Raw genomic sequence first — 27,041 nt, 5'->3', positions numbered from 1 at the left:
TAGTCCCGCTTCCCGAGGACCGTCTCCCGGGCCAGAGCGGCCCTATAAGCCCCAAGGCGACTGGCCTGGTGTCTGCACACTCCGGGCCCTCAGGCTGCTTCCTCGACACCTCGGGGCTGCTGACCTGGGCGGGCAGAGCTCTGGGCTGCAGGCCTCCTGCTGCTCCGGGCCAGGCAGCCCCTGACACGGTATCCGGCAGGACCTCCTCGTCCTTGTCCTCCCCATGGGCCAGTGCACAATACAGCATCCTCTGCACAAACCCTCCCACAGCTCACTCTGCACTCCGCCAGCTCGTGCCGCCACCTGGGGCAAACCGGAGTTGGGGGGACGACCCAGGGGAGCGGGGCCTCCGCTCGTTTCTCCAGACTGGGAAGGTCACCCTTACATCTCCACCGAGAAGCTGGGCACAGCGGACAGAGAACATTCCCAGGAGCCCATTTTACTGACAGAAAGCTGAGGGCAAACTGATGCGTTCAAAGGGCAGGCGGGGGAGAGGCAGGGCACCCCAGAGGGCCTGCGAAGATGTCTATCTCTAATAGGAATGCCGCCCCCCCCCCAGGCCTGGCCAGCACTCCCAATCTTCCTTCCCGCTGTGTTTGCCACATCACACCAATACCACCATCGAACGGTATCTCCCGGTCTGTCTTCTTTCTCTTCCATTTCCCCACTGTCCCGGCATCTTCTCCAGGAGGGCTGGGGTGCCTCTCTGTCCTGCTCACTGCTGTCTCCCTACTATCGGAACGGCCCCTGGGCATGGCAGGGTCTCAGTGAAGAGCAAGTGATGACAAATGAACCATCAGCCACGTACGTGTGCCCACAGCATCCCAGATCCCCTGTGACGCAACTCACATGCTTTAAACCCACCACAGCCTTCTAGGACACCCGTGGGACCCACGCCTGCAGGTAAGGGCACCGAGCGTCAGGAGCTTACAGGGAGATGATGAGGCCACCTCCAAGGATGCATGCCTAGGACCACCTATCTCCTTGGGAAGGGGCCCACCTGGCAGGGCAGGGCTCCGGACTGCAGTCCTGGACAGGGCGGGGCCTGGGCACTGGCCAGCACTCGGAGCGAGGCAGGGGGACAGGGTGGCCATGGTCCAGCCTCACGCAGCGAACAGCTAGTGGGACCCGCCCCCCTCCGCAGGTCACTGGGCATGGTGCCAAGGCTCGGGTCTCCCACCTGCAATAAGAAGGCCAGCGCTCCATCAGAGGCTACACCCCAGGGTGAGACTCCTTCCTCCCTAGGGGACCCAGGCTGCTGCTGTCACCCCCACACATAGTCTCCACTCCCACTCACCAAGCTGGGCAAGGGGCAGCCTGGCAGGCCTCCCGCCGGCTCCCAGGCTTGCTCTCCAGGTCACATAGCTCTTCCTGGACAGGGGTCCCCAGGGTAGAGTCCACACACACAAAGCGCAGCTCCATCAGGCCTGTAGCGATGAAGCAGAGCCCCTGAGCCCCAAGAGGAGTTTCCAACAAGAACTACGGGTGCCCAGCTCTCTGGAGAGCTCCAGCAGATAAGGCCCACCTGGGTTCGAGTCTTGACTCTGCCACTTACCAGCTGTGTGACCTTGGACAAGTGACTTAACCTCTCTGAGCCTCAGATTTTTCAACTGATGGTGCCTCACTTGCAGGGATATTTATATAGATTTTTAAAGCGCAGTCACAAAGTGCCTGGCCCATAGTAGGTACTCAAGTGGTAGCTGCTGTTTATTGTTACTTTATGAGAATTGCTCTTCGACAATCTCTTATTGGGTTTATAAACAAGATGTTATCAGGGTCCGTTTCCTTGAATCTCTCCTTTAGGACTATGCTCCAAAAAAAAAAAAAAAATTCTCTGGCCTTGATTCTAAACATGCACAGGTTTCACTGAGCAAGTGCTGAGGGTTGTAATTTAAGAACACAACGTATCTTAAAATGTTGCTCCTCTGGCTGGGCCGCCAGGAAGCCCAGAGCTCTTGAGGCCCACTTTCCTAGACCCTAAGAAATACACTTGGCTGCCAATATTGCCGAGTTTTATCGTCTTTCCTGTCTTTCAGCCAAGCAATAAAGACATTTACGTGGCTGTCCATACCTCGCCCCAACCTCCTCGTATTGACGTCATGTTCTGACCTGGTCTGGATTCTCTGTAAGCCAATTCAAATGCTTTTTAGCACTAGGCAAAATGTAGGCAGGTAAGAGTTAGCCAACGAGCCCTGGGGGCCTCACCTCGACCACAGGAGGCAGAGCACGGCCCCGCCAGGGGAGTCCACATGTGTTCGGCGTGAGCCCCCAACCTGGCACTGCCCGGTGGGGATGTGGCCTCCTCCTCCAGAGACCGGGGTTCTGGCTGCAGGGGATAAGTAACAGGCTGGTGGGTCTGGGCATCGCCCCTCTGGATCCCTGAACACCTGGTCCTCCACCCCCACCCACCCAATCTCTTCGGGAGAGAGCAGAGTGGTCACCAGCACCTCAAAGGCGGCCCCTCCCTGCTGCTCCTTTCCGGGGACACTTGCTTCTGGCTGCCGAAGGATGCCCCCGCCCACTACCCACCTTGGCCTCTGTACCAGCATGAGTGGTCACTGTGGGGCAGGGCTGAGGCCGGGGCTCGGGAGCCAGGCTCGCAGGCACACTTGGCCCTGCAATCCCCACCGGTCTCGAGGACACAGGCTTGGCCAGTATCCTTGTTTGCAAGCAATGCCCCCCAGCCAGAGCCCCGGGAAGCAGGTGGGAGAGTGACAGTGTTGCTTTGTGGGGCAGAGAACTGGCAACAGTCTAACGGGGCCTGGGGCCTGGGCCCGGCTTGCCAGCTGGAGGGGGGAGGGGCCCTGAGCTTTTTCCCTAGGCTCACCCTCTGACCAGGGAGATCCTATACACAGCAGCATTGCAGAAGGATAGTCCTTGCGCTCTGGCCAGGAGGCCAAGGGTACCCAGTGCTCCCCGTTCTCCTGTCAGATAAGCCCCCAATAGCCCGGGGTACCCTCGTGCCCAGGACACTCACGTGGCCCGGTACTGAAGGACATGCCATGGCCACACAGGGCTCGAGGACAGGCAACTTCTCGTCTGTGGAGCACGGCCCAGCGGTGGCCAGTGCCCCCAGGCCCTCTGCCCCGTGCACACACGTCCTATTCTGTGAAGCCGGGTCTGTTCCACAGGCTGATGAGCATGCATCTGATCCCTCCTGCCTGAGGACAGGACAGACAGCAGGCCCTGCCTCATGGGGCTGTACGTACGGCCCAGCTTCCCTGGCGGGGAGGCAGTGAACCCGCACCCCCGTACCCAAGAGCTCAAAGAGGAGCCCCACAAAGGAGCAAAACCCCGAGGCCACTCCCTAAAGAGCTGGATGAGCGGCTGCCGGCACTCCACTCGGCAGCCTGGGTGCCGGGACACAGGCCCGGACCCGCCGGCCTTCCAGAGAGGAAAGTGGGCCTCCGTCCAGAAAGTACCATCACTCCTTGCACCCTAGCAGGTGCCGAGAAATGGAATCGGGTCAGCCAGGTCAGGGATGGCAACAGCGTTTCACGGACGTGCCAACCCTGACCGGGGCGGCTACCAGCCGAGCTGAGGCAGGAAGGGTCCCGAGGCAGGAGCGGGCCTCTGTGGGAAAGGGTGGTCATTCCCAGGTCTGCCCCACATGGGAGAGAGGCAAAGGAGCCCAAGCCACGCATGTGCCACCAGTGACCCAGGCCAAGCGCCTCCTCACTGGACAAGTAACAGAACTGGGGCCCAGAGAGGGAAGGAAATTGACCTGGTCACCCAGCCAGTTGGCAGCAAATGGGAAGATGCTGTCAGCTGGGACACTGAAGGGATGAGAGGCACCATGGGGACGGCAATGGTAATGACAAAGGGACACTTAGGGCTTTACGTGTGCAGCTTCACTTGGTCCTCACAGCCCCTCCATGAGCAGGGACTTGGGGGTTCAGAGAGGGAAATGGCCGGCCCGGGGTCTCTTGGATAGTAATTCTGAAGCTGGCCACTCCGGGATGGTGGGGCCCAGCCAGAGTCCGTGGGGAGAGGGGACACTCAGAAAGGGTAGGGCTCGGTGCGGGGACAAGCCCTGCCAGGGAGTCGCCTCCCCGCCTCCCTGCCCTCACCTCCCCGGGTGGGGCTGGGAGTGCAGGCCTCCACCGCTGCCGGCTAAGGGCCAGCACTCTGCACCGGGTGGGGGGCAACGTCTTCAGGAGGCTGCCCTGGGCCTCCACGCAACGCACCGCCCCCCCCCCGCAAGAGGCACTGCACACACCGAAGTCTCCAGCTGCCCAGCTGAGGAGGAGACAGACAGAGCGTTGGGGTCCCGTCCCCCTGAGGACTGGCTCAGGAGAGGTGGTGAGACACGAGCAGATCTGTCCCGCTGACTGGCTTCCCTGCTCTGGGCCGGGCCCCATGTCCCTGCAAGTGCCGGAACACTGCACAGGGACAGCCTGCTCCACCCAGTGGCCCTCCAGGTGTCCCCAAGCTGCACCAGAGCCCAAGGACACCTATATAAAAATGGCACCTGGGGGGCTCGGTCGGTTGAGCGCCTGACTCTTGATCCCAGCTCAGGTTTTGATCTCAGGGTCACAAGTCCAAGCCCCATGTGGAGCCCACAATCAATCAATCAATCATTCAATTTAAAGAAGTGGTGGCGGGTAGCTGCACCAGCCCTGCAGCCAAAAGGGACAGCCTTGTCCCGATGTTGTGCTCCTGCCAACCACACAGTCCAGGTACTTCCCACCGTCACCTCTCTGACCCTCACCACAACCCTCCCGGGGAGGGCAGTCACCTCCACCCGGCAGTGAGCTCGGGTGGTGCAGCGGGTGTGGGTCACGCTAGGCTCCTGTGTCACCCGTGTTTGCCCGAGTTTGAACATCCTCACCTGCAAAATGGGGGGCACTGACATAACCCACCTCCCAGGGCAGTGTCCGTGCCTGGAAGTGGCCTCACCGAGCGCATGCCACGTGGGCCCCGTAGCCAGCGAGAGCCCAGTGGCAGTGGCTGAGCATGGGCAGCACTCACTGTGGGGGGCAGGGCCAGGGGGCGCAGGACTCTGGCCACGCTGCCGGCTGCTGGCTCCCTTCACACCGGGCGGCCTCCACCCACTCGTTCCTGGCCTGGTCCAGACAGCTGTAGGTCACCCAGCGCAGCCCTGGGAGGAAAGAGGGAGGCTGGGCCACCTCCCTGCAGGGGGCAAACTGTGCTTCAGGCGAGCCCTGCTCCAGGCCTCACCTGCCCCACAGCTCACCGAGCAGGACCCCCGCACAGCGGCCCATGCCCAGGCCTGTGGCTGCTGAGGCTGGAGGTAGGTGAAGGTGATGTCTGGGCGCGCGAGGTCACCATACTCCTCCCCGTAGCGCCTGTAAACCTGCAGGAGACAGACGGAGAGCTCGCGGGGCCTTGTCCACTGGCCTCCCTGTAGGAGCTCGGCCGGTCACTGGGCTCTGTGCCCAAGACCAGCCCCAGAGCGGGGCCAGGCTGGAGGGCAGAGCCCCGGAGGCCCCCAAGTTTCCAGCCCCTGCCCCGCAAGGCCTCATCTGGGCACACGGCACCATCCTCTGTTTGTTAAAATGAGGATTCTTGAGCCCCACCTGGCAGGTCCTGATTCAGAGGCTCTCAGAGGGGCCCAGGAATCTGTATTTTTATACACACCACAAAGGACACAGACATAGCCGCTTGGCTGCCTGGGAACACTGTTCCTGGCGGGGGGGGGAGGTGGGTGGTCTGGGCTGCACGGGGAGTCAGGGGAAGGAGTGACACCAGGACGAGGCCCCTGCTGGCTCCCCCAGGCCCTCCTGGTCACCTGGATCTCCACGTCGTCCTGGGTGGGTCCCAGGATGCGGATCTCCTCCAGCTGAGGCAGCCGGTCCTCGGTGAGGGCCACTCTGTACTCCACACGGCTGTCCTCCAAGAGGGAGGGGTAGGTGGTGCTGGGAGAGATGCTGGAATTCCCAGCCACGACATAGCGCCCTCGGATCCGCACTGCTGTGGGGGGAGCAAGGCTGTGGGCAGGGGGAGCGCCACCTCCCCCACACCTGTGGCAGCTGGGCACCAGCCCTCTCACAGAAGAGGGCCTGACTTAAGGAACGGGGTGGTAGCAACAACGGGATGAATCTCCACTGCCCCAGCTCTCCTCCCCGGGGAGCCCATCTGCCTGGTGCTTTGGCTGGTCAGGCAGTCTCTGCAGGGAGCAGGGCACCACCCTCCCAGATGCCCACAGGCGTCTGACCACATGTCCGTGGCTCTGCACCTCTGTCCAGAATGTGGTGAGCACTGTGGATCTGCCCTCTCACCAAGTCTGCCCCCACGGAGCTCTACCGGCAGGTTCCGGGACTCAAGGCCCCCAGGGCCAGCACCCCCACCCCAGATTCCAAGGGCAGGTGTAGGCGCCCTCGGGAAATCAAGAAACACTGTGGCATTGAGTGGGTAAAGAAAGTGGCTTTGCCCAAAGACAGATGTGGCCTTTGCCCTGGGCTTCTGAGAAGGGACTTATGTCACACTGGACGGGAGTATCTTTGTTTAAGGTGGGGACTGGCCAAGCCAGAAAGACCAAATATGTGAGGTAGGACGGCAGCTTTGCGTTGATCTCATCCGTGAACCTAGAGACTAGAGGCCATCCACGTGAGTAATCAATCAATCATGCCTCATGTCCGCATCACGAAGTCCTAATCAAACTGGATGCTGAACCCAGGTGAGCTTGGGGTTGGCAATACCCCGTACATAATGTCACACTTCGATGCTGGACATGGAACCCTCCCAGACTCTGCCCTAGGCATCTCCCGCTCTGGCTTCTTCTACTGTCTCCTTCCCCTGTAACAAGCCAGAACCGCGGGTACAAAAGCTCTCAGCATTCTGGGGGTCCTCCTAGTGACTTATCCACCCTGGCGGTGCTTAGGGAACCCCCTGAACTTGCAGGCGGCATCAGAAGTGAGGGCATTTTGGGGCGTCTGGGGGGCTCAGTCAGTGAAGCATCTGCCTTCAGCTCAGGTCGTGATCTCAGGGTCGTGGGATCGAGTCCCCCACATCCCCCCCTCCCTGCTGAGCAGGGAGCCTGCTTCTCCCTCTCCCTCTGCCTCTGCCCCCCCACTCGTGTTCTCTAATAAATAAAACCTTTAAAAAAAAAGTAGTGAGGGCATCTTGGGGACCATGCTGTACAGACTTCAGTTTGGCTACCTCAGGGGCAGCGTCCACTGGCCAGCTCACCCAGGTGTGTGAAGAGAGGCCTCCGGTTGGTGATGTGTACGCTGGTCAGGTTGCGGGTCACGGTCAGGAACGTGACATACTCTAGAAGGAAGCAGGAGAGGGTGGGTGGTCTCAGGTCACTGACATTGCAGTGAAAGGGAGCAGATTTCAGTTGTCTGAGAAAAAGCACCTCGACACCAAAAGCTAACAACAGGGCTGCCTCAGGCAGTAGAGTCCCCTGTCCCAGGGGGCCAATCCAAGCCAGGCTGGACGGCCACCTTCCAGGGTGCTGCCCTGGCTAGATGGAGGGACTGAAGCCAAGGTTCCGGGCTCAGCACGTGGCCCACCACAGGGAGGCGGGACCCCACTGCTTGGCTGACCCTCTAAGTGCCTACTTTGTGAATGACTTAACCTCTTTTATAAATAGATCCAAGTCAAGGGTTTCCCAAGTATAGCACCCCTTCTAATAGGATTCCTCGGAGAGGAGAGGCCAGCCCACCACACACTGCCCAGTGTCCGGGTTTTATCACAGCTACCGTGAGCTCCCGTTCCCAAAGCGCCACTATCCCAGCGGTGGCCTCATCGAACTCTCAGCTGCGTGGGGAGGCTGGTGGAGAGGAGGATGGAGGCTGAGGCCCACGAGGAGGGGCCAGGGCTCACGGCCACGGCTCTGAGCTGCAGGTGGTTCTTAGAGGCTGGGGGGAGCCCAGCCATTCGTCCCGAGGGAAGTCCCTACCTCTGGCCCTCCCGCCCGTGAAAGAGCCATTCCGTGGGCTGCACGTGCCGTTGTCCCCTCCGCACACCTGACACACGTCTCGCACCCGCGGGGAGTCCATCCTGCCGTCACAGCCGAATGTCTGTGCAAAGAGCAGCGGCAAGTGACACCCGGGCAGGTGTCACTGGAGGGTGCTGAGGCTCTGGGATTCACACAAGAAACAGGCGGCATTAGGCAGCATCCTACGCCGACGCAGGGAGCAGGTGTAAAGGACCCGCCCGAGGTCACAGCAGGGCTCTCAGCCCCCAGCCGACTCCAAGGTCAGCCCAGTGCCCTGGCATTACCCCATGCAAACTCTGCTGCAGCTTCATGGGGGCCCGCAGACCTGGCCCCCTTGGAGCCCCTTAGCATCTGGCTTCTGATGTGACTGGCCCCAGGGCCACCGCGGATGGGAGGGCACCTCTGCTGCCCACACACGCCTACCCTGCAGCTGCCCAACACGCACAGGCTCAGGGTCCCGTCCTCCCGCCGACCACTTGGCACACACCGGGTCCCATCCAGGAAACTGTCCCCACGCCTCACAATGAAGGTCTCGCCAATGGCCCGGCACATGTGTCTGCACAGAGCGTCCCCTGGGGAGGCAGAGGGACAGGGAACCCTCGTGTGAGGGTGACAGGGAGTAGGGAAGGCAATGACCCTGCAAAGCACAACCCAGGGGTGCCCGCCCTGGCCAGGCCATCTGGCCTCCTCCTTTGGGTTGGGGACATGGGTCGGGCCTCCTGAGGCAGTGATCACAATCACAATGTAGTGACTGTTACTGAGTTACCAGCCAAGGCGCGCCCTTGGTGTGGCCCCAGGATCACGTCACTGAATCCTATCACCCGAGCAGGGAAGCCCTGCGCTCATCTCCATTTTACAGATGGGAAAGCCGAGACCCAGGCCTGTTAGCAAGGGGTCGCACCAGGACGTGATGCGACTGACGCAGAGCCTGAGCCGGAGCCCTGCTCTCAAGAGCATCGGGGCGATGGGGGCCAGCCCCACCTTGACTGTACTGCTCCGCGGAGCCCCAGCGGTAGAAGGAGGCGTTGCCCAGGGAGAGGTGTAGCGGTTTCCTGTCCGTCTGGGAGCACTGCTCGGACATGAACTCCAGCTGGGTCTTCTCACAGGCCTGGTGGGGAGGAGACAGGGGACGGGCACAGGAGGGGCCTTGGGAGGAGGGGCTTGGGGCAGGGGAACTAGGATGAGGGCCTTTGCCACTGAGGACCACAAGGCACCCCACAGTGCGAGGGTCACAATGTGGGTTTGAGCCCAGCTCCTGGCTGCACCTCGGTTCCCTGCTCTGTAAAGTGGGGGAGACACGAGCCTTTCTCTGTTGATGGGAGAATCCAGGAGAATTTGCAGGGACACAGGGCAGGACCTACTGCCCGGCGGCAATGAGATAAAGAGCACTGCCCGCCTGCTCCCCTCCCCCGAGCCTGGGCTCCAGGTGAAGACTGTGCCCTCCCGGTCTGGGGAGGCCCCATGCCTGCCTAGAGAAGGTGGGAGGGAAGGTCTCACCAGATGCCAAACTTAACTCAAGGTCAAAGGAACCATTCTAGCAGTTCCCACCCAGTAGAACGGCCACGATCAAAACCACGGACAGCAAGGATGGAGAGGAGGGGGAGGATGCGGAGAAACTGGAACCCTTGCACATTGCTGGTGGGGAAGGGAAATGGCTCAGCTGCTGTGCAGGATGGCTTGGAGGTTCCTCAAAGAACTGGACATAGAAATACCATGTGACCCAGCGACTCCTCTCTTAGGTGTATACCCAAAAGAAATAAAAACTGGCACCGAAGTCCACGGACACACGTGTCCACAGCAGCATGATTCACAATAACCAAAAGGTGGAAACGGCCCAAACGTCCATCAGCAGATGAACAGATAATACATGGTCCATCCGTACAATGGGATGTTATTCAGCCATCAAAAGGAGTGAACTTCTCACACCTGCTACAACGTGGATGACTTTGAGGACGTGATGCTGAGTGAAAGAAGCCAGTCACGAAAGCCCACCTACCATGGGATTCCATTTCTATGAAACGTCCAGGACAGGTAAGTACACGGAGACAGAAAGCGACCGGTGGTTGCCAGGGGCTGGAGGATGGGGAAGGGAGTGACTGCTTCATGGCTCTGGGGTTCGACTTTGGGGTGATGGAAACGTTTTGGAACCTGACAGAGGTGGTGGTCGCACCACATGGTGGATGTACCAATGCCACTGGATCCCACACTTTAAAACGGTTGATTCGATATGATGTGAATTTCACCTGTGCTTGGACTGAAAGGATGGTTTCAGGGGGTGCCGCCAGGGAGGGCGGTGGCACGTGGGGATGGAGGTGCGACACCTGGAGCACCCACTGTGGTCCCAGCAGAGGCAGAGCAGAACCCCCTCCCTCAAAAACGCCCTGGCGTGAACCACAAATTACAGCCGCCCTGATCCTCTGGCTCCCCAGGGCCCGGCGCTGCCGACCTGAGCCTCTCGTCCTGCCCTGGGGAAGCAGGCCTACCTGCGTGTTGCACATCTCAGCCTGGAGGTCAGCGCCCACACACGCACGCCCTCCGAAGGCAGGCCTGAAAATGTCCACGAGACACAAGGGGTGACAGGTGACCCACTGCCCCCCAATCAGGGAATTTGGAGCAGACCCCCTCCCTGACTTGAAGGACAGGGCCCCCTCCGGGTGGTACCTGGGGTTCTTGCACTGCCGCCTCCGGGTGACCACACCTCCTCCGCAGGAGCGGGAGCAAGGGCTGGGGGGGCCCCAGCTAGACCAGTGCCCGTGCACCACCCCCACGGGGCTCAGCTCCGCCAGGGAGCGGCAGTGACCCTTGGAACACCACTGCAAGAGAAGGACACACCATCCCACACCTGGGGCACCCCCCACACAGGGCACCCCATCCCACACCTGGGGCACCCCCCACACAGGGCACACCATCCCACACCTGGGGCACCCCACACCCACGGGCACCCCATCCCACACCTGGGGCACCCCACACCCACGGGCACCCCATCCCACACCTGGGGCACCCCACACCCACGGGCACCCCATCCCACACCTGGGGCACCCCACACACAGGGCACACCATCCCACACCTGGGGCACCCCACACAGGGCACCCACACCCACACAGGTGTGCACACGTGCCCCCGCACTCCCATCCTGCTCAGGAAACAATGCTAAATGGAAGAGGGCAAACCCCAGGCTGTAGGACAGAGGAAGGGTCTGGCCACACCAGGCAGAGAGGAAGGACAGAGGCCCTGAGGTCTGCAGGGTAGAGGCAGACGCTGCCTGGTTCGGCCAACGAGAGGGAGTCTGGGTCAGGGAGCTGGGCTGCGCAATCACTACCACTCAAAGCCTTTGTCTCCTCCGTGGGTCAGGGGTGACGACACAAGCCGTCTCCAACCCAGGGAAGGGGGAAAAGAAACGCCACAACGCTGCGGGGAGGGCAGGGCTCTGGATCCCCCACCCGCCTGCGCAGAGTCACCGGTGAGCCCCTTGTCAGTTTTCACTGGTCCTGCGAACCTAGAAAACCCATCCCATCTTCCAGGCCCTGCAGGGAGGCAGGGCAAGTCAGTTGGCACACAGAAGCATCTTGCCGCCCAGCTCTCCAGACCAGGTGACCAAGAGCAGCTCCAGGGCCCTCTGCCCCAGCTAACCGATCCTCCTGTCCCCCACCCCAGGAATGCAGGCGGCCAGGTTTCGGTGCCCCGCATGGACACGTGCATGCATACGCACACACACACTCTAACATCCCTCCATTCCCTGCTCTGACCTTCTGCACGCCGCACTCTGTCCCATCCAGGAGAGGAATGAGGAGACGGCTACAGCGGCTTTGGTCCAGGGGGTCCGTGTGGCAGGACAGAGCCTGGCACATATCCTAAGAGGGGAGACAGGTGGCCAGCTCGGGGCCACTACAGCCTGTTGGCTCAGCGTCCAGTCTTAATTGTCCCCCCACACCACAGGACACAGGGACACATATGCTGTTCCGTGGGCACTGGTGGCCCGGGAGAAAGGGCACGGCAGACCTCTCCATGGGACAGGGACAGTGACCAGGGCCCACAGTCATTTTAGGGGCCTACAAATATGTTTTCATTTCTTTTAAAATCAAAAGAAAAAGATGATATTTTAGATCAAAGAAAATGTTCTAATATGTAACATTAATGTATTTGTATTTACAACACTTACACAACATTTATAAAAACACTGATAATAAATCTTAATATTTTGTATGGAGGAAGAGGCCCACTAAGGCAAAGGTGCCTGGGGCCCATGAAAGTCCCGTGCAGCCCAGGGAGGAAGTCTGTCTTTGGGATGCCTGCCCCCTTCATCTCCCCTCCCCCTGCCGGCTCACACTCCTGCTATAGGGTTCGGTTTGGAGGTCACTTCTTCTGGAAAGCCCTCCAGGTTCCCATTGGGTTGGAAGCCTTTGGTAACTGCCTATTTAAGTTCCACGTCCAGGGACGCAGGAGCCTGCCAGGGCCGGCTCTTTAATAATTTGTGGGACACAGTCAAAATGGGGAACAAACATGGGGACTCTTGTTAAAAAATTAAGAATTTTAAGAAGTGACTGACAGCCTAGCCCAGTGGAGCTCACAGCGCGGACCGCTGGGCGCGGGTGGAGGGAGCACACGTTGGGGTGCGGACAGGCGGGCGGGCGGGACTCACGAGGTGCTCCCTGGTGAAGGTGCAGGCCACGGCCGCAGCACCAAAGGCAACCCGGCACTGCTCGTCGGCGCCGTAGAGGAGGCCGGGCTGCGCCTGCGGAGGGCGCCCCGCGGCCCTGGCCTGCGGCTCTGGCGGGTCCCGCATGCAGTGCGCCCGTCCTGCGCTGCGACAAGGCCGCGGCTCAGGCTCGGGTGGACACGGGGTGGGGGCGGGATGGGGGAGGATGGGAGTCCTCAGCGCGTACGCGCACCGACAGCCGGCCTTGGGCTGGGACCAGGCTCAAGCCCGGAGCCAGGGCGGAGCGGAGGTAGGGCTGGAGCAGATGCCCGGCGCGATGCAGCGGGGAGGAGGGGGATGCGGCAGACGGGAGTTGGACTGGGGAGCGGGTGGGATGGAGGGTCGAGGCAAAAGCAGGGTGGGGCAGAACTGAGGGGCGGGCGCAGAAGCGGGTGCGATGGAACAGCGGGTGCGCGGGAGTGGGAGGGAATGAGGGAGCCGGCACAGGGAAGTGTGAACGGAGGGAGGGGCGCGCACGCGGAGGGGTAGGTGGAAGGGTGGGTGCAGGGGCGTGGCGGAGGGTGGAGGAGTGCGCCGGGGAGGTGATGGGGGCCCATGGGGAGGAGGACGCGGGGAGGCGATAGGACTGAACAGAGCGCTGGGCAGGGCTGGGGCAGATGGAGGGGTGGGTCTGGGGGACAAGTAGGGGCGCGCCCCGCGTGGAGATGGGGGCGTGGGGAGGGCTGGGCGGGGTGGCGGGTGCAGCTACCTGAGCAGGTGCAGCAGTTGCCGGCGGCTGCAGGCGGACCACGAGAGGTCGGTCCGGGCGGGCGCTGCGTCCTGGGACGCCATCACGTGGCCGCTGGGCCCGCAGCCGCTGCCGGGCGCACCGTCGTGCTCCACGCCCAAGCTGTGCCGGGGGCGGCAACGCTGAGGGTCCCCTCGCGAACCCACCCCCTCCAACCCCCGCTCCAGTCCAGGCCTGGCCGGAGTCCGGCAGCGCGGCGGTGGGGTTTCACACCCCATTGGCCTCCCGACCCTGCCTCAGTTTCCCACCCGAGAGAGCACTGGATCAACCAGGGAGCTCCTGCCTCTTCCGGCTAATAAATATCAAAAGGCTTTAAAAATGTTGAGACCAAACTAATCCTGGGCGTTATAAGTCAGGGAGGATGGGGTCCCGAGGCACCTTGGGGGGTCGGGGCTGCCGGTGATTATTTGCTGGATCTGTGGGCTGGCTCAGGGTGGGAAAATTCATCCACTGCCTGTATCATAAGGTTAATAAAAAAGTCGAGAAAATGTGCAGGCCTTTGGCCATGGTCTCCACTCCCAGTGGGTGCTTTTCAAAACCTTCTTTAAAAAAACAAACAAACAAAAAACAACATTTTTCCTCCAAACAAGACAGATGGAGGCATTGTGGGGGTGGGGTGGGGTGGGGGTTGGGGGGTCAAGGGCAGGTGCAGGAACCAGGGTAAAGGTGGAGCTGTTGTGGGCTGAAGGGGGTGTGAGGAGCCCCAGGCTCGCTGGGCACCTGAGCCACCCATAGAGATGGGGTGTGGGGGATTCCACAGCAGAACTCAAAGGGGCCTTAAGGCCTGGGGGCAGGTGGGGGCTGGGGGGAAGGAGCACAGACTCACTCTTTACTTTAGGAGTCTCTGTACTGTCTGACTTTTTACAGCAAGTGGTTATTTCATAATGAAAAGACTAAAAATCATCAAGGAAAGAAGCTCGCCACTTGGGGTAAATGACAATAGGAACAAAGATTTGCCTACAGAATGCAGAATGCTCATAACAGGAAAAATTTGGAAACAACCTAAAAAGCCAACAATGGGGGATTAGTTAAATAAATTACAGTGCATACCAAAAAAAAAATTATAAAAGATCTGGGAAAAAAATGTTTGGGATGTATTGTTCCATTAAGAACCAGGAACAAAACAATAGACAATATAATCCCGATTTTGCAAATAAAAAATTATGTGTGTGGGTAAGAAATGACTAAAACATAAAATGTGAACAGATGTTATCCCTAAGTGGTAGGATCTGGGATAATTTTGACAGCCTGCTTTTTCTTTACCTGAATTTCCTAGAAAACTTATTTTCTCCTTTTGTCTTGCTTGTTTTTTGGGGAAAAAACGTTTTTTTTAATCACCTGGTAATCAAGAAGTATCAGATTTCCCAGCCCTTGTCCCTCCCCCACCCCCAGGTCCACTGGGGCCAAGGGTATTAGGTTCCTTCAGCAGACTCTTCCAGGCCCACCGCCAGCCTCGACGGGACCCGTGACCTCTTGGGAGCCCCGGTCAGCTCCTGGGCCACAGCGTGGGGACAGGATGCCTACCTGTGCCCAATCTCATGGGCGATGGTGACCCCCAGGTCAAAGCCAGTATCCTCAGTGATGAGGCAGCTCCAGGAGGACGAACAAGCACCCCCCAGCTGGGTGACCCCCCGAACCTGCCGGTTACCATCAGGTAACTCCAGGTCAAACCTTGGGAAGAGAGAACAGACACCTGGGTGGTGCTGAGGTGCCTGCCCACAGCCAGACTGCCTTTGCAGAGATGGGGAGCAGCTCCCAAGCGGGCTGTCGTGCCCCTGGGGAGCGCAGCTACCTGGTGATATAGAGGACCAGGTCGGCATGCCCGGGCTCTGTGTTATCCTCGGGGTTGATGGTCCTGCTCCACTCACAGACACTCAGCAGCGACGCAGTGATGTTGGCTGTGATATTCGGAGCATCCTGGGGGATCAGTAACAAAGCCCATGTTTATGAGAGCTGCACCCGACGGGGTGCTGACAGCCGCTGGCCTCTCGGTCCTCACCACAGCCCTGTTACTATGCATGCTACAGGTGGGGAGACCCACAGGAAGAGGTAAAGAGAACAGAAGTGGGTTTTCCAGTGACTCTGGGCTCCCGGCTCAGTGCCTACCTCAGGCTGGGTCAGGATGACCATCTTCACTAGATGTACTCGGAACTGAGCCCCCAGGGACGGGTCCCTCAGCAGCTCTGACCCCTGTGGAAGGGCAGGAGAGAGAGGTGACTCATGGGGGCTGGCCTGGCCTGATTGGTGGGCTCGGGCCGGAGAAGATGCTCCATCAGCACGGGGGAAGATGCTAGTGCTTGGGCGGGGAACAAGCCACAGGGATGGGCAGGTGTGCACTGGTCCTCCCCTTGCTCAGGGCTCAAGAAGGCCAACCAACACACACACACACACACACACACACACACACACAAAACAGCCCGGAAACAACGGGATGCAAATAGTTGTTATTAATCTAGAACATTCCATTCCAACACTGCTCCCCTCTCACCAGATTCACCCTGTCCTTTCTCTTTTCTGCCCATCCACCTGAAACACCGCTCTCTGCTTATTTAACCTGCGCATCTCCATGAGGCGGCATGAGGCCCTCCCTCCCTCCACAAGCCCCTTCCTGGGTACCCCAGAGAAGGCTCCCCCCACCCCCAGCCAGCCCCCTGGCTCTCTCTCGGCGCATGTGTCAAGATGCCGATCGCGGTTGACTTGTGTGGCTGTTGGCACCAGCTTGTCCTCTGAATTACACGTGGTACCCACGAGAGCACTCGGCTGTCACCGGCCTCAGCGGGCCTGAGCCTGAATCCAAGCTCCACTGCTTCCCCTCCCAGCTGCTCGGGATCCTGTTAACTGACCCTGGAAGCCCAGGTTCCTTATCTGTGAAATGGAGGGAAAGCCTTCTGTGGCTGTTAGCAGGCTCAGGAACAAAGCAGCTGGTACAGGGTGGGTGTCCGTCGTCTGGGCAGGAGCCAGGCTGGCATCTACCACCCTCCCGGGTCCTCAGAAGGCACATCAAACGAGCAGAGGGAGTATGGCACCATTACCGGGTGTCAGCATATTAGAGGTGGGACCGCCAGTGCTTGAAAACAAGAGCTTTCAAGTGACTCAAAGGAAATGCTGTTGGCCTCTCGGGCTGCAGGCAGAAACCTTAGGCTCCCTGTGGGCTTGGGTCAGGTCTGCAAGGGGGCGGGACTCCAGGGGTGTGGCCCTGGGACCCAGAGGCCCAGAAAACACAAGGGGACAGGGACAGGTTGGGAGGCCTGGGGCTCTGAGCCTGGGGGGACATTTCCTTTTGCCCCAAACAGGTGGCCATCCCTGAGGCTGGGCACAAAGTGGTGCTGATTACTGCACATTCTTGGGGGCAGCCCACCCTCCAGGGCCAGCTTACAAGTGGGCGGCCCTCTCCTTGCAGTGTTGGTCCTAATATCCTGATGCTGTGGAAGCTTCCATGGCAGCCTAGAGCAGTCACTGTGTGTGTGGGGGTCCCACATGCAGGCACGGGGTCTCATGGAGTCTGTTACATTACGCGTGAGCACTCGGTTGTTGAGCACCTGTCTCTCTGCTAACACTCAGTGGGAGTCATACTTCTCACCCCACCTTCACCCCTAAAGCCAAGTGAAGGAGAGGCCGGCAGCAATGGGGGTGCCCACAAGAAGAGGGCCAGCAGTGCTGGCCAAGGTGCCCATGGAGCAAATGGGCTTCAGGACAGAGGCCAGATTTGAGAGTCCCCTGGAGAGAAGGGACCCAAGGAACAAGAGGCTGTGGGGTGCACTAGGGAGCCAAGAGGGGTCCCAGGACCTCACCCACCTCTGCTCCAGGTGAGGGAGGGAGGAGGAAGCAAAGGGCAGGCCGCACCCTTCCCCACTCCAAGGCCCTGGGCCCCAAGCATGACCCCAGCCTTAGGGTTACACCTGAGTTCAACCCGAGTTCAAACTACCAGGTAAGCCAGCCCACTCACATTCCGTTCCAAGTCCCTGGCGTGGGGCGCCGTATCCAGAGGCCCAAGTCCCACGCCTAATGGTCAGCACCATCCAAGGAGCCTGCTCCGCAAGGAACACTCACCATGTTGAGGTTAGTGAGCACGTAGCGCTCAGTGTCCTCCTGGTGAGCCTGATAGACGTCGGGGCCCACGGCCACCAGCAACTCCAGATGCAGGACACTCCCGGCAGCCCATCTCCGGACGCGAGGGTAAGGAGGACGGCCTGCTGAGGGAGGAGGCAGGGCTGACAGCAAAGGTTCTAGAAAGCAGATGACCTGTGGCTTTGGCCACCCACAGCCAGGTCTTTCCTGGGCTGGGAGACATCGTGTGAGCCCTGTCCCTGCCACTTCCCACTATGGAGTTTAGGGAGTCAGGGGTGCTCAGCTTTCTCATGGGGAATGTGGGGAGCAGGGAGTACCTGCCTCTCATGGGTGAGCACGCTGGGAGCAGGCCTGGGCTGTACCCACTCTCAGCCCCTACCTCTGGCCCTCCGGGAGCTGGCCTCGAGGGTTGAGGGTCCCAAGCTGTCAGAAGTCACTTTCTGCGGTGACTGTTAGAACCAGTGGTGGCTAGCCCAAGAGACTGCTGAGTCTTGGATTCCACCCCACCCCGAGGGCCAGATCGCATTAGTGACCAGGCATTCTGGGGTATCTGAAAGGGCCCAGTGGCAGTGCAGGGCCCAAGGAGGGAGCTATTGTGAAGCCTTTTTGTCCTTTGGGTCTCCCCAAAGCCCCGGGCACTGGTTCTGCCTCCTTGATGCCCCTCTGGGCACCTCCTGGAGAGCAGAACAGGGTCATTCCAAGATGACAAGGAGAGCCCAAGAGAGCGCCCTGCCTGCCCCTGGATGCAGCCCGGGCAATGGACGAGCAGGCCTGGGAGACAGCAGAGCCAGCTCCAATCCTGGTTGTGCCCTGGAGCCGTCGTGTCAGCCCTGAGCGGCCACTCTCTGTCTTTGGGCCTCCGTGTTCCGTCTGGACTAGCAACAAATACCAGTAAGCGATGTCCTGCCAACAGCGCACGTCTGAGAACGTGCTTTGTAAGCTATGAAGAGCTGTTTGTAGGCTGGATGTCTACCTGTCCCCCAGGTAGAAAACTGGGCACATGGCTGATGGCCGGCCACGTGTTCCCCTGGCCTACCCACTCCCCAGCATCCTGACAAAGATGGTTCACTCAAGTTTGTGGCATTTTACATGGCCACCTGGGCGTTGGGGAGAGCTGGCCCTCCCCCAGAGCTGTCCCCAAGGGCAGCTCCACCCTCCCTCTCCCAGGGGCTGTACCTTGGATGACTTCTGGGGCCTTGGGGGCTGTGGGGGCCTTGGGTACAGGCCTGTGGATCAGGTGGGGCTGGGAACGAACCCAGGGAGGCACAAGTTCCTGGTGCCGCCTCCTCACCGGCTGAACGTAGAACCTGTCCGCACCCACCAGGATGTTGCCCTCCTAGAGAAGAGAGAGCAGCCTGGCACAGAGGCCACCGGCCCCGCTGCATGACAGGGCCTCTCTGGGACGTCACAGCACTGGGCACGGACCTGCCCTGAGCTCTCTCCAAGGGCTCCTCTCCAAGTCCAGCGTCCCCAAGCCCATCCTTGTGGGACAGCTGGGGACCTGGGCCCTTCTGGGTCCGTGCCTACTGCTACACCTGCTTCCAGCCTACCCCCCCCCCCACTCTGGTCCTCCCTCACATCGTGGCCTTTGAGTCCCAGGCTGTAGGGTCTGGGAGAGACACTGGTGGGATTCCTCATGTACAGAAATGGAGGGGACCTCAAGGGACTAGCTAGGCCCACGCTAACGGACAGCACGGCAGTCACCAGACTGACCCGGAGTGGCATGTGTCCCAGCCCACACTGGGCTGCCCAAAGCAGCAACCACAGAGGGGCACGTAACGACATAAGTGGCTCTGGCTTGACCGATGCATCGTGACAGATTTCCATGGACACCTGACACCAGGCCTCATGACAAACCAAGATACCTCATCATTTCTCGGTTGAAGAGCCTGAGATCCAACCGAGGACTGGTCCAAGGTCATCTGGACTAAGGGACAGAGCTGGAATCTGAACTCAAAGGGCTGACTGCCAAGCCCTGGCTCTTTCCATCCCGTGGCCCCCTGGATTCAAATTGCTCTGCCACCTGCTAGCCGGGCGGCCTTGGGAAACTCAGCCAGTTTTTCTGAGCCTCCATGGAACATGCCCTCATGGGGCCTGGCATGAGGCAAAGATCTAATGTAGTGTCCTCCCGCACATCTGGCTGGGCAGAAGGGAGCTGGGGGACCTGTTGGCACCATGGGGGTCCCACCAAACACACCCTCAGCATGGCCTCTCCCCGATGCTGAGCCGGGCTCCCACTCACCAAGTGGCCCGAGCAGTAAGTGACTCTGGCCACAGCGCCCAGGGGCAGCAGGGGGCGGCCTCCCGTGAAGCAGAGATGGGGCGGCCGCCTCAGGAGCCGGAGGGAGGCATTCAGCACGTGCTCGCTGGTGAAGGAGGCGGTAAGGAGGCTCTGCTCCAGCGGGAAAGAGATGGTGAAGAGCCGGCCCCAGGCGTGCAGGGAGCAGCGTGGGGCCCTGCAGGGTGGCCCCTGGGGCCCCTCTTCACAGATGCAGCTGAGAGGGGCCACATCGAATGGAGGCACTGCAGGAGAGAGGAGGCTGCCTTGCTCAGCCCTGCTCAGCCCTCCCGGTCTTCCTGCCCAGGAGAGGGGGCCCCATTCGTTCCCTTTGGTGCATGGGGAAACGTGCTGGCCTGGAACCCCAGGGGGGGAGAGAGCGTGGGTTCAAATTCAGCCCTTCCCAGCTTGCAGAGGGGTGAACTGCAAGTTGCCTCTCCCATCTGGGCCTCGCCCTGGGGCAGACCAGCACTCAGCACACTAGCCTCACCCCACGACAGGGTTTCACGAGGGGTGGCATGAACCCCAACAGGCAGAGCAGGTCCAAGCACAGCCTCTGTGGCCTCTAGGAAAAGCAGGCGCCCAGGGCCAGCCTCACCATCCTTCTTCACCCATCTGCCTCACCCCTAAGGAGCCCCCAGAGAGCTGCAGGGACCTGGAGTCCTGATACACAAGTTTCTGGTCCCCACTCCCACCCCCAGGCAGCCCCAAGCAGGGCTCGATGTGCATCTGACCCAGGCCACGGAGAATTCAGTCGCAAGTGGGACATCCCTTCTTTCTCTCCAGCCTGACCACTAGCCCACCCTGCCTCTGTTTCCCAGCAGCCTTGAGATCAACAGCCTAACTCAGAAAGGGGGCTGGCACCCCAGAGAAGTCCACAGATGTGGCCGAGAGCGACAGGAAGGCCCTGGCTGGAGCTTGAGCCAGCGCCTATCTTGTTTCTCACAGAAAGGATAAATATTTCCATCCATGACCAGAAACCACAAGAGCTCCTGCAGCTCCCCCAGCCCAAGGGAGGCCCCCGGGGCAAAAGGGACCAGCTAATTAGTAACCATTCCCTTGAGATGTTGAGCAGAGCCTGGGGTCAGAACCCCAGCTTGGTCCAGAACACCCAGACCAGCTTTTACGGATTTGGCAGAAGTCCAGAGTTAATTAACAGGAACAACGGCAGCTTCTTGGACCTCCTCCCCCCAGCAGAGCCCTGACTCAAGCAGGATGTGCCCCTCAGGCTCTGAGGAACGCCCCCTGCTAAGGAGACTCCATGACAAGTACCTTTTAAAGTAGCTTCAGGGCCAAAATAAGAAGTCACTTCCTCTGGCTCCAAAGCCTGAAGAAATTGCTGCAAGACAGAACGGACAAGGGAGAAGAGAGGAGAGAGGGGGGTGGCAGAGGGACAAGGCAAGGAGGGGAATCGAGGTGGGGGTAGGGGAGGAGGACGCAGTACCAACAAGCCCATTCCTTCCTCAGCGAGCATACTCCATCCCCAAAACCTCAAGCTCAGATCCACCCCCCCAGTGCAAACCCCAAAGCTGAAAGAACACCCCCACTCTGCTCAAAGGCTGTTGGGCAGTTCCGTCTCTCCCCAGGGCACCCTCCTTCAGCACCCAGAAGAGCTCAGATGCCCGGCCCCAGGGCTCCCCGAACACCTCCACGCCTGCAGACGCACCCACCTGCTGGAAATCAGAGAGACCCCAGCAGCCCAGGAGAAAGAAGGCAGAAGTGAGAACTGCCCCCACGCCTCTCCCCCAGGGGTGAGACTCCCTCATCCTCAGGAAAACCAGGCTGTAGCAGAGGGAGAGAGCCTTGTGACTGGAAATCCGGCCGGTGTGGAATGTGGTACACCCCGGTGGGCGGGAAGATGAGGCTGTGTTTACTCTTGGGAGCTTCCTCTGGGGGCAGGGGCTATGGGAGTGGGCAGCCTGCAGACTCTTGCACTGAGGCGGGTCCTCGGTCCAGAGCACCGGATCCTACGCCCTGGGATGGGGCTGGGCCAAGCAGGGCAGTCAGGAGGAGGGAGCACTGGACCAGGGATCTCGCAGATGTGGTTTCAGGCATGACTCTATAACCAAGGCTGGGTTACTCTCTCCTGACTGATGAGAGGCTGTGCATTCCAGCTCCGACAACCCGCTCCCCTCTGCTGACACCCCATGATCTGTCCTGCTCTCCACTCCTCATTCCCTTTGTCAAGCTAAAATTGTCAGGAGGCAATCATTACACAAGCTCATTTATTTGGGATCGAAGAATTGCAATTCAGGGCACAGAGATTTGGGTCACAATCCAAATAATGCCCCACTAGGGAGCAAAAGTCAGGAGCATTCACAGCAAAAATAGGCTGGCTGTGTACGTTGCTTACAGAGAATTTTTGATTGGCGTTGCAACAGAAAAGAAATCTTTATAATATAAATCTGGACTAAGGCTAACAGTAAGTGGTCTTTCACTGTAGGAGGGTTGCAAGTGTTCAGGCTAGGTCCCTGGAATATTTGCACTTTGGCCCAGTTCAAAAGTTCACAGTTCCACGGGTGAGGATGGGGAGGACGTGCATGCGGCCCATCTCCTTAATGGACTCCTGACTCCATTTTAAAACCCCTTGACATAAGTGACCGTTTCATTTCACCTCCTCACCCAGTGCAGATCCCGGGCCCCCCACTATACTCACGTCTCACAAACACTCCTCTGCCTCACTCCCTCCCTCTCAGCTACTGACTATTCAGTGTCTGCCCCCGATGGACAGTCACAGAACCAGGCGAGGTGGCACCACGCTGTCCTCAGCATCACAGACCACCTGGCAGCCCACTCCACTTTCTGGAAGGTTCTCGGTCACACTCTCCCAAGCACTATTTCCATCTCTCTCACACCTCCAGGACTCCACGCCCAACTCAGCTGACAGCTAGCAGGGGGACTGTGCAGGTTCCCTGCCTCCGTGTCCTCTGTAATCCCAGAGGCTGTGCAGATTCCATCCTGGGCCAGTCTGCTTTCCTCTCCCAGGCGTGATCTACGTGACTGCCTGAGGCTCTCCCTGCCCATCCCGCATTTCCCCCTTCATCTTTCCCAGGAACGCCATCCCAATTCATGCTGTGGGCTCCTGACTATCTCTGTGACTGCTCCGCGGAGACCCAGAAGGACACACTGCCCCCTAATCCAAGCTCATCACCGCTGGCCTGGGCATCGGTCATGGGCTCCCACCTGGCCTCCCCACTCTCTCGAGAGCGCCCTCCCCGTCCCATCTCTCACAGAGTGGCAGTGATCCTTTAAGAACTCAAGTCAGACTGTGTCACCCCCCAGCTTTAAAGCATTCGATGGCTTCCCCTGCCCTTAGAGTAAAATGTCCAAACCCCTTCCTGCAGCCTCCGGGGCTCCGGAATCACAGATTACACTGGTCCTGCTGTTCTCTGCCTGCATCTCTAAGCCCCTCCCCTTCGCACACAGAGCCTTAGCCACACCAGTCTGCTTCCCGATCCTCAGGCGCGGCAAGGGCTTTGCTGCTCTTCCCTGAGCCCTGGTTTTCCCTTCAGGTTTCCTCTCATATGTCACCTGCTCAAAGAGACCCTCCCTTAGGACCTAATCTAAGCGGCCCCCAGGTAGGGTTGACACATTCAGAAGATAAAAATCAGGACACTCAGTTAAATTTCAGTTTTGCATAAATGATGAATACTTTTTGTTTTAGTCTAAGTATGCCCCCAATATTGCCACTACTGCTTCGGGCATATTTATACTAAAAATTATTCTTTATCTGAAATTCCCACTTCTCTGGGCATCCTGCAGGTTGTCTGGTAACCACACCACCCGCAGGGGTCAACCTCTTCCCAGCATCTCTGTTATCACCTTCACGGCAGTTACTGGTACCCAAAATTACCTGGTTGGTTTGTGAGTTGTCTCCCTGAAAGCCCCCCAACCCCCACCCCCCCACAGACTCACGTGGAAGCTTTCGGGAAGCCGAGGCTCATCCGCGGGATTAATCAAGGCACCGAGGGGCCAGGCAAAGGGGTGCTGGTGATTTATTGTCACCGCTGTTGAGTAAAATAATACACAGCGTTGTTACAATGCTTCCTCATTGCTATCGGCTGTGGCTTAAGAGCCTCTGCAGCCCCGTTGCGCGGAGGTCGTCCTTCCGTCCCCGGGCCTCAGTTTCCCCACTCGGGGAGGAAGGAGGGGCGGAGCCCGGGCCGCCCAGCTGGGGGGCGTGGCCCCGGCCCGGCGCGCCGTCCGCTCCGCCCCCGGCTCCCCCCACGCCCGCCCCCGGCCCGGCCGTCCAGCGCCCCCTCGCGGCCGCCTGCGCCCCCGCGCTCGGCCGGCCCAGTCGCGGTGCTACACCGACGCCGGCCCCCCAGTTGCCTTCCGGCGTCCTCCTTTCTCATCCCCGTCCCGGCTCTTGGAAGATCCTGGGCCTCCCCGAACCCCACCCTCGGTCATGGAGCCCGACGCCGCTCGCTGCGGCGGTGAACCTTCTCCCAGGCGGGCGGAGAGCCCCGCTCTGCCCCGGGCCGTGCGGAACCAGGGACGGAGGCCCGGTTTCCGGCGGGTCCGGCAGAGAAGAGCACTTCCGGGGACGGGAGTGCACGTGCCGGGGCGCGCGCGGGGTCGCTTCCGGGGTGCGGGAGGCAGGTGTCACCGCAGTGGGGGAATTGGGGGCTGGCCTGGGCGTGCGGTGGGTGGGCAGAGTCCGGCTCCGGGCCGGGGCGGCGGGGCTCTGGTCGCGCTCTGGTGTCGGGCCCCGGGGACCCCGGACGGCGGCGGCGGGATGGCCAAGGCGCTGACCCCCAGGCGCGCCCCGGGAGACCCCCTGGCTGAGCCGGGGCTTGGCAAGAAGCCTCCTCGGAAGAAAAGCAGGAAGAAGAGAGTCTGGAAAAGCAAAGGGCGAGAAGCAAGCGGGACACCGGGAGGCGGCGCCAGGGTCGTCGTCGTGCGGCCTCCAAAGGCGCCAGAGGACTTTTCCCAAAACTGGAGGGCGCTGCAGGCGGTAAGATTGGCGGGGCCGCGCGGACGGAGGACTGGGGGAAGACGGGTGGGGGCCCGGACGGCCGCTGTGCAGGCAGGCCTTTCGAGGCAGATCGGCCTGTTGAGGTAGACCGCGAGCCCTCGGGCCTGCAAGTAGCGGGACCTTGATTGGGAGGATTCCAGCAATACCCAGGGTTTTCAAGTGATAGTTGATGGCTGCTGCCCTCAGGTGCCCAGCTCTTGAAATGTGCAGCCTCTGCTACCTCATCTCTGTGTTTTTATTTCACCCCCAAACCAACACCCTGCAGCAGACCCCGTTAGCATCTCTGGCTTACAGACGAATAACGGGGCCCAGAAAGGTTAGAGAAGTGATCCAGGGTGAGCAGAACCGGCCCGACATCGGAGTCCCTGCCCTGAATGCGGGGTGGCGCCCTGCTGACTTACTCGGCATCTGGGCCAGTCCTTCCGTGTATGTTCCTCTCTGCCCCATGCTGTTCCCTGTAGTCCAGTCATAATTCTCTACGTGTCCCTCGGAGTTAGCTGCTGTGGTCGTCGCCGGAGGCACAGAGCTTACGGAATTGGGCCCAGCGTCACGCAGCTAGTAAAAACGTGGCAGACGCAGGTGCAGAGTCACATTTCGGGCGCCAGTTTGTGTTCTTTGCTACTACTGACCTGCAGAGCCTTCCACGGTTTTCTGGAGTCTGTTCCAGAGCCTCCGGCTGAGCAAGACAGACCGCAGAAAAGAGCTTGTGGAGCCTCTCAGCAGCGCTGGTGCCTTAGAATGGGAGGCCCCAACCACCTGTCTCGAGGGACAGGACTGATGAGGTTTCCTCGGGAAACCCCAGGGTTCTGTACGATTTATTGAGTTGTGATTCTACCTCTTTTTCTTTTTCTCCCAAGAAAGTAAAGCAAGATTAAGTGAGTGGGAAGGGTGGTTATTGTGGGGGAAACCTTGTGTTTTCTCTACTTCGTACAAGAAAGCAAATCCTCCTGTTCTTAAACGTTGTGGGAACAAGTAAGTAGAAACCCAGGTCCTCGTGTCTCGGCTCACTGCCACATGATCAGGGTCTTCACTGTGGCTGAGAACAGCCGTGCTGGGGACTGGAGCACCAGGGAAAGATTGGGCTGGAGGAATGCTGAGAGCCCTTCTTGTAGGACAGCAGAAGCATGGCCACTGGCCGCTCTTGAGCCTCTTCCAGTTGACGGACACTCTCCATCTCTCTTCCCAAGACCCGCACAGCAGTAGCAAAACGAAATCTGGTGAAGGACGCGATTTCCATGCTGCAGCTCCTTGGCCTAATCTGTGGGAGAAGTAACTCTAAACGAACTGTAAACAGGAAAACAGGCTGCTTATCATCCCCTCAGGCTCCCAGGGAAGTAGTCTCTGTTCAGTCATTCAGTAGGTACTTAAGATGGAGAACACAGTCTGAAGTTTTGTAGGAATGAGGAAACAGGTATCAAATCGTGCAATGTAATCAGATAAGCAGAGAAGTGCATTTCACCACAAGTGACTTCAGATGGGCATGAAAAAGGGCTTTTCCCAGATCGTTTGAACATGAATCTCAATGATGCAAGTAGCAGACTTTCGTAGATGTGACTGAGTAGGCGTACATATATGTACACATGTAAGCATTTTCAATCTCTTGTGCGTGATTTCCAAATTAAAACGTGTTGTGTATTTTATTTGGGGTCCTATTAGCTCCTGAAACGAAAAACACAGGCCCTGGAAAAGCCTCTTGTCTCTCAGATGGATTCCAAAATGCAGCCCAAGATTATCCAACAAAAAAAAGTGATCCCAGATACAGCACAGAGAAGTGAGATGGGATCGGAGACCACAGACCCCGAGGTCTCCGGTGCCTCCGTTCCCTCAATATCTCCAAGGAACAGGAAGGTGCCAGCACCCCCCGCAAAGGCCAAAGGAGCAGAGCACAATGAGAAAGGAGCCAAGAAAAGGACAAACGGTGACATTTCTCCAAAAGGAGGAGACATCAAGCATAAGAAGCGGAAAGCTAAGGAGGTGACTGTGGCCTTGACTCCGGCCCTGCCCACTGAGTAAGTACAGGTGGCATCTGCCCTCGCTGAAGCTCTGGTGGCCCACCTGGTCCCCTCTGCCTCCCTATGCAGCCGGCGGCCCCCATCGGCTCATCTCTGAGAACAAAGTCCCAGCAACTGCGGCCTGTCTCCTCCAGGAGGCCTAGGCTGCTGGCCCCTCCCGCACCCCCTCTAGCACCTTACCCCGCTGCCGTTTCTTGGCTTATTACTTGTTTCCCCCAGGATGGAGGCCTAATGAGGGCAGGGCCTGTTTGATAACTGTCATATTTCCAGGGCCTAGAGCAGAGCTTGGCCCTTAGTAGGCCTCCAGTAACGATTTGTGGGATGAACGCATGCCAAAGCCAGAAAGACCCAGGTT

At 59.4% G+C, this 27,041-nt stretch overlaps 3 protein-coding genes across 4 annotated transcripts in view; 2 read left to right on the top strand and 1 right to left on the bottom strand.

Annotated features, from left to right (window-relative positions):
- Nucleotides 1-23,857, bottom strand: part of ADAMTS13 (ADAM metallopeptidase with thrombospondin type 1 motif 13) — a 30,185-nt gene extending 6,328 nt beyond the window's left edge. Inside the window, 27 exon segments of the mRNA XM_006743993.3 lie at nucleotides 125-187; nucleotides 189-266; nucleotides 268-303; nucleotides 1,298-1,427; nucleotides 2,206-2,326; nucleotides 2,978-3,161; nucleotides 4,972-5,101; nucleotides 5,182-5,317; nucleotides 5,753-5,934; nucleotides 7,153-7,233; nucleotides 7,868-7,988; nucleotides 8,330-8,478; nucleotides 8,888-9,014; nucleotides 10,390-10,453; nucleotides 10,568-10,719; nucleotides 11,653-11,757; nucleotides 12,546-12,708; nucleotides 13,312-13,452; nucleotides 14,875-15,021; nucleotides 15,143-15,267; nucleotides 15,457-15,540; nucleotides 17,401-17,576; nucleotides 18,595-18,754; nucleotides 19,661-19,941; nucleotides 20,969-21,035; nucleotides 21,367-21,478; nucleotides 23,612-23,857. Coding sequence (XP_006744056.2) covers nucleotides 125-187; nucleotides 189-266; nucleotides 268-303; nucleotides 1,298-1,427; nucleotides 2,206-2,326; nucleotides 2,978-3,161; nucleotides 4,972-5,101; nucleotides 5,182-5,317; nucleotides 5,753-5,934; nucleotides 7,153-7,233; nucleotides 7,868-7,988; nucleotides 8,330-8,478; nucleotides 8,888-9,014; nucleotides 10,390-10,453; nucleotides 10,568-10,719; nucleotides 11,653-11,757; nucleotides 12,546-12,708; nucleotides 13,312-13,452; nucleotides 14,875-15,021; nucleotides 15,143-15,267; nucleotides 15,457-15,540; nucleotides 17,401-17,576; nucleotides 18,595-18,754; nucleotides 19,661-19,941; nucleotides 20,969-21,035; nucleotides 21,367-21,478; nucleotides 23,612-23,640 — 3,344 coding nt within the window. The 5' untranslated portion in view covers nucleotides 23,641-23,857.
- The window catches only part of SURF1 (SURF1 cytochrome c oxidase assembly factor), an 82,999-nt gene that overhangs the window by 7,939 nt on the left and 48,019 nt on the right, over nucleotides 1-27,041 (top strand). The window lies entirely within an intron of this gene.
- REXO4 (RNA exonuclease 4) overlaps nucleotides 24,090-27,041 on the top strand; it is an 8,979-nt gene continuing 6,027 nt past the window's right edge. For both annotated transcript variants that reach the window (XM_006744003.3, XM_031039829.2), the window contains exons 1-2: nucleotides 24,090-24,653; nucleotides 26,331-26,683. In XM_006744003.3, the coding sequence (XP_006744066.2) occupies nucleotides 24,105-24,653; nucleotides 26,331-26,683 (902 nt within the window). In that variant the 5' untranslated portion in view covers nucleotides 24,090-24,104. The remainder of the gene's footprint in view (nucleotides 24,654-26,330; nucleotides 26,684-27,041) is intronic.

The sequence above is a fragment of the Leptonychotes weddellii genome, chromosome 14 (genome assembly GCF_054177405.1).
Source record: "Leptonychotes weddellii isolate Sample4059 chromosome 14, ASM5417740v2, whole genome shotgun sequence".
NCBI classification, from domain to species: Eukaryota; Metazoa; Chordata; class Mammalia; order Carnivora; family Phocidae; genus Leptonychotes; species Leptonychotes weddellii.
Note: the sequence above shows the minus strand (reverse complement) of the source record. Positions and strands in the feature narration are given on the sequence as shown.